The sequence below is a fragment of the Alosa pseudoharengus genome, unplaced genomic scaffold (genome assembly GCF_046254945.1).
Source record: "Alosa pseudoharengus isolate Yale_2024_CS ecotype anadromous, Long Island Sound unplaced genomic scaffold, YU_APseudo_1.1 YU_APseudo_1.1_scf_3, whole genome shotgun sequence".
NCBI lineage: Eukaryota > Metazoa > Chordata > Actinopteri > Clupeiformes > Clupeidae > Alosa > Alosa pseudoharengus.
In genome coordinates, this window is record NW_027468718.1 from 4,215,469 (window position 1) to 4,221,511 (window position 6,043).

Consider the following 6,043-nt stretch of genomic DNA (forward strand, 5'->3'; position numbering starts at 1 on the left):
CCTACATGTGCGTGGAAGCCTATCAGTATCACTGTCATATGAGAATAGCATAGTGTTTATGAGGCCCATGAAACCGCCATACATCTCAGAACTGTACTGACAGGAACAACTAGTTTGAAGAGGCCCTTTAAACTGCTACTACACAGCAAAACTGTATCACTGTCATATGAGAATATCATAGTGTTTATGAGGCCCATGAAAATGCCTTTCATCACTGTACCGACAGGAACAACCTATTTCAAGATGCACTTTGAACTGTTACCAGTTTAGTTATTGTTCAGGAAACAAAAAACATTACAGTGAAAACATGGGTTTGCTGGGGTCTAGACAAAAGTCTAACATTGTGAAATGGTGTGGATATTATGAAGTTTGAAGTTGTTTGTTTTAATGAAATAACTAGATGTACCGCAGAGCGGTACAAAATATGACCGCCGCCCAATCCAGCACATTTTTTCCACAAAAATAAATCACGCTGAAAGGCCTATATGATTCTAACTGTCTCACTAAATTGCATTAGCCACACTCAATTCTCACTGGTATCTGCTAGACAACAAGTACCAAAACATGATTAGTTCATAGATTTCACATGTAAAATTCATTGTATACAATTCCACCCCCATCTTGCCTGTTCATAATTCTGAGAAATTCTTGAATTGTGTGCATGTGTGCGTGTACACGTTTATGTTTATGTGTGTGGGTGTGTGTGTGTGTGTGTGTGTGTGTGTGCGTGCGTGCTTGTGTGTTTGCTTGCGTATGTGTGTTTGTGCATGTGCATGCATGCGTACATATGTCTACTGTGTGAGTATGTGTCATACGTATGATTACTGTGAATGTATGTGTGTGCGTGTGTATCTGTTTATGCACATGTGTGCACATGGAATGGGTTAACATGACCCCTAGAGGCAAACATACGGAAAAAATTGGTCATCCTAGGCCCTACGGTTCTCAAGATATTCACAGAAAACTGTGTCTGCCCTGCCCTCCTTTCGGGGGGTCCAGTACAGCGGGGGGGCTACAGATCAAAACGAAAAACGACGGTTCCATGCTATCCATGTGAGGTTACATGCCCACCAAGTTTCGTGTACCCCGGTCTTTCAGTGTCCCGGGAATCCTTGTTGGTGTACGTCACTAAATGTACACATAAATTATTTTATTGTAAGGCCCCCCATGAACGAAAGTTCACAAAACTTGGCATGCATTCGGAGGGTGTCATAATGATCCTACACTTTCAATTTCGTGCAGTTTTGACCATGTCAGCCAGAGATATTGTGATGAAAACACCTAATTTTTTGCTTTTTAATTTTTAACTAGGTGGCGCTATACATGAAATAAGTGGTAATGGGATGGGTTGACATGCCCCCTTAAGACCAACATACAAAAAAAAGGTGGACCTCCTAGGCCCTACGGTTCTCGAGATATTCACAGAAAACTGTCTCCGGCCACCTACAGGCCAGTTGGTGTATAGTAACATAAATGTATTTATTGTGTGGTCCCCCATGAACGGAATTCCACGAAACTTGGCGTGCATTCAGAGGGTGTCATAATGATCCTACACTTCCAATTTCGTGCAGTTTTGACTATGTTAGGTCACAGATACCTGCGATTACAACACCTCATTTTTACTTTTTTGTGTTTAACTAGGTGGCGCTATACATGAAATGAGTGGTTATGGAATGGGTTGACATGGCCCCTTGAGATCAACATACAAAAAAAAAATGGTCCTCCTAAACCTTACGGTTCTCGAGATATTCACAGAAAACTGTGTCTGCCCTACCCTCCTTTCGGGGGGTGCAGTCCAGCGGGGGGGCTACAGATCAAAACGAAAAACGATGGTTCCATGCTATCCATATGGGGTTACATGCCCACCAAGTTTCCTCTACCCCGGTTTTTCAGTGTCCCAGGAATCATTGACAGAAATTTGGACATGCGAAAAAGAAAAAAAAAAAAAAGGAAAAAAAAATCTGACTAAACCTATATGACCGCCGCTTCGCTGCGCGGCGGTCATAATAACAGATGAGATTGTGCCAACTAGATGCCATAAATAAGCAAAGCCTCTTCCAGTCTGCAGCAGTAGATCATCTTGTACATTACTGCCACCTACTGGTGAACTGGAGTCAGTGCAAGGGGAACATTCTGTTCACTCAGACTGAAGAGTGAAGGGGAAAGGGGGAGTTTAGATTCCCAAACAGAGACACTCTGAGGTGCTGAAGTGAGTCACTCCAACACCATAAACCATAAAGCCCCCCCACTCCTCTGCTGTCTGGTAGTGTTCCTGCCTACACACACACACACTCATTCTCTGGTAATGTTCCTGCCTACACACACACACTCATTCTCTGGTAGTGTTCTACACACACACACTCATTCTCTGCTGTAGTGTTCCTGCCTACACACACACACTCATTCTCTTCTGTAGTGTTCCTGTCTACACACACACACTCATTCTCTGGTAGTGTTCTACACACACACACACTCATTCTCTGCTGTAGTGTTCCTGTCTACACACACACACTCATTCTCTGGTAGTGTTCTACACACACACACACTCATTCTCTGGTAGTGTTCTACACACACACACTCATTCTCTGGTAGTGTTCTACACACACACACTCATTCTCTGGTAGTGTTCTACACACACACACACACATTCTCTGCTGTAGTGTTCTACACACACACACTCATTCTCTGCTGTAGTGTTCTACACACACACACTCATTCTCTGCTGTAGTGTTCTACACACACACACTCATTCTCTGGTAGTGTTCTACACACACACACTCATTCTCTGGTAGTGTTCTACACACACATACACACACTCCTTCTCTGGTAGTGTTCTACACACACACACACACACTCATTCTCTGGTAGTGTTCTACACACACACACACACACTCATTCTCTGGTAGTGTTCTACACACACACACACACACACTCATTCTCTGGTAGTGTTCTACACACACACACACACTCATTCTCTGGTAGTGTTGTACACACACACACTCATTCTCAGCTCTCTGCAGTCTCAGTACAACTGTGCTGCTTGTTGTAGGTGTGACTGATGACCACTGACTGTCAGAAGGACACATGATGCCTCGTAACCAAAACTACTTTCTCTAGCAGTGTCCAGATATTGACCACAAACTACACAGCTTTTGTCCTTTACTCTCTCCAACTACAGCAGTGGATTACTGCAGTAAGGAAACTTAAGAGTATAAAAGTCTTCAGTCTTCAGGTGTGGAGGTTAATCATTAAAAACATAAAGACCATAAACACCTGAGCTGGACTTTACTCTTTGGTCAGAGATCACCTCTCGTGATCTGACATTAGAACGTTTGGTTCTGTTGGACGACATGTCAGACCGCATGTAAACTAGTGTATGAACCCGAGTAAGCTGGTACTAACGGTTAGAACCGGTGAGGACTGAGAGAACAGGACTAATCCAGAGACTCAGCACTCAGGATTCCAGCACTACTGAGAGAACAAGACTAATCCAGAGACTCAGCACTCAGGATTCCAGCACTACTGAGAGAGGAAGTGAAGTCAGTAGATCAGCCATTTCACACGAGGGACTGGGAGAGGAAATGGCCTCCGTATCTCTCTGAAGAGGAGTTCTCCTGTTTACGCTGAAACACTCAGGGATCCTGTTCTCCTGTCATGGAGTCACAGCGTGTGTGAAGCCTACAGCAGCAGTGTCCAGTCTGCAGGATAAACAGCCTGTGTGTGTGAAGCCTGTCTACAGCAGCAGTGTCCAGTCTGCAGGAGAAACAGCCTGTGTGTGTGAAGCCTGTCTACAGCAGCAGTGTCCAGTCTGCAGGAGAAACAGGCTGTGTGTGTGAAGCCTGTCTACAGCAGCAGTGTCCAGTCTGCAGACTGTTTGGTGTGTTGCAGGGGCTGCTGCACTAGACTGAGGTAAGACCCACTTTGTGATGAGCAGACATGCTTTATGAAATAATAGTTTATGCACATTCCATATAGCAATACTAGTTTATACACATTCCATATAGCAATACTAGTTTATGCACATTCCATATAGCAATACTAGTTTATGCACATTCCATATAGCAATACTAGTTTATGCACACATATAGCAATTAGCCTGGCTAATGTCAGATCTCATCTCATTGAGATGGGGTCTGGGAACTAGACATTCATTTTCTCGTATTTGAAACGTGGTTTACGAATGCCCAGAGCCATTGATTGGGCACTACGAATGTCTATCAAATGTGTCTGTACGTAGCTCATAACGGCTTCGGTGTGTCGTCATCGTCTTGCTGCCCTCCCTCCGTTCTGTGATTGGTTCCTTCGTTGAGGTGAAAACGAAGTTTATAGAATCCAGGCTGCCTAACAGCGTGAATAAAATAAGGCAGCATGGGAAAACCCAGGCTATATAGCAATACTAGTTTATGCATATTCCATATAGCAATACTAGTTTATACACATTCCAATAGTATATGCATTGAAGAGAGATGATGATGATGATGATGATGGGTTAATCATTAGCTTCAGAGGTAACAGACATAGTGTATGCTTCCACAGTACATCTTACAGAGCTGAAGTTTGTTCTGTCCTGTTGCCCCAGTACCTGTCTAGGTGTCATCCCTATGTTCCCCGCTCGTGGTTAGGCTTAGGGTCCTATGTTCCCCGGTCCCATATCAAAGCGGGGAACATAGGACCCGGGGAATATAGGTACGCTCCCCATGTCTGTGTGTCTCCACCTGTTCTGTCCTGTTTGCCACAGTACCTGTCTGTGTGTCTACACCTGCTCTGTCCTGTTTGCCACGGGAGAACAGGTGTAGAAATGAGCAGGTCTGCTGGATGAATGTAGACTCAAGACTGATAATGATGTTGGAGAACAGGTGTAGAAATGAGCAGGTCTGCTGGATGAATGTACTCAAGACTGATAATGATGTTGGAGAACGTGACCCAGTGATCTGTGTCTGTTTCAGGAAGGCAAAATGGCAGCTGGGGGCTCAGACAACGGTAAGAGATATCTTGTGGTGTGTGTGTGTGTGTTAGTGTGTTAGAGTGTGTGTGTGTGTGTACTGTATGTGTGTGTGTGTAGGAAATATGTAGCCTGACGCGTCATATTCAGATTTTAGTCAAATAATTACGCCCCAATTAAGTCTGATACTGCTCAATTGGGACGTATTTATGGGGCGTGTTTCAACCGATACAGGGGGGGAATGCCTCTGCACTCAATTGGATAGACCTAACCAATCAGAGCAACAAAATAGCTTACCGTGAACTGTAGGAAGAACACACAAACCATCCTTCTTCTCCACAAATGCCTTAACATTGTTTTCTGGTCTTTTGTAAAAGTTATGCTGTCAATATCTCCTACAAGACCCGATAGCGAAATCTAAGACAACAAAATACGTAGCAGGGTAGGCTATTTGGAAAAACACATATTTTCCCTCCTTTTTTAAAAAAAATAATTCTGTTCATACTGATGCTACAAACATGTTATATACAGCTGGGGAAGGGTGTCGCAGACCCCTGGAGCCAACAGGTGGCCAATCAGACCCCTGGAGCCAACAGGTGGCCAATCAGACCCCTGGAGCCAACAGGTGGCCAATCAGAGATTTGAAGCAAAGGAGAGAACAACATGTCACAATGCAAACACACTGCTGTTTTCCCTTGATGAACGTGAAACCAGAGTTTTCCTACATGTCAACTTTGGCCAAAGTGTTCAGGAATAATTGTTTTGAGTGATAAAACCTCATGGAAATAATATGCATTTTTCTATGGGGTCTCACGGGGAAGCTACACCAGGCACGTAACTGAAGCGTTCTGTTTGCAATGTGTAAAATCCATTTTAGAAGACTGGTCTATTTTTTTCAAGTGTACGCGCCGCTATCGCGTCTGGTGTAGCTACTTCCATTGATTATAGTGAATATTAAGTGCTGCAGCAAACACAACGTGAACAGAACGCCTCAGTTACGAGCCTGGTAGCTTCCCTGTCAGAAGCCATCTGTCTCCTTCTCTCCGTCTCGTTTTTGTTGCAAACAATGACCGTTTCTCAAGTCAAGGATGGGTCCTTCAA

The 6,043-nt window shown here is 44.1% G+C and overlaps 1 protein-coding gene across 1 annotated transcript in view; it reads left to right on the top strand.

Annotated features, from left to right (window-relative positions):
• The window catches only part of LOC143100969 (uncharacterized), a 56,598-nt gene extending 53,072 nt beyond the window's left edge, over positions 1–3,526 (top strand). Inside the window, exons 9-10 of the mRNA XM_076264558.1 lie at positions 3,426–3,465; positions 3,510–3,526. Coding sequence (XP_076120673.1) covers positions 3,426–3,465; positions 3,510–3,526 — 57 coding nt within the window. The remainder of the gene's footprint in view (positions 1–3,425; positions 3,466–3,509) is intronic.
• Positions 3,527–6,043: the final 2,517 nt, after the last annotated feature.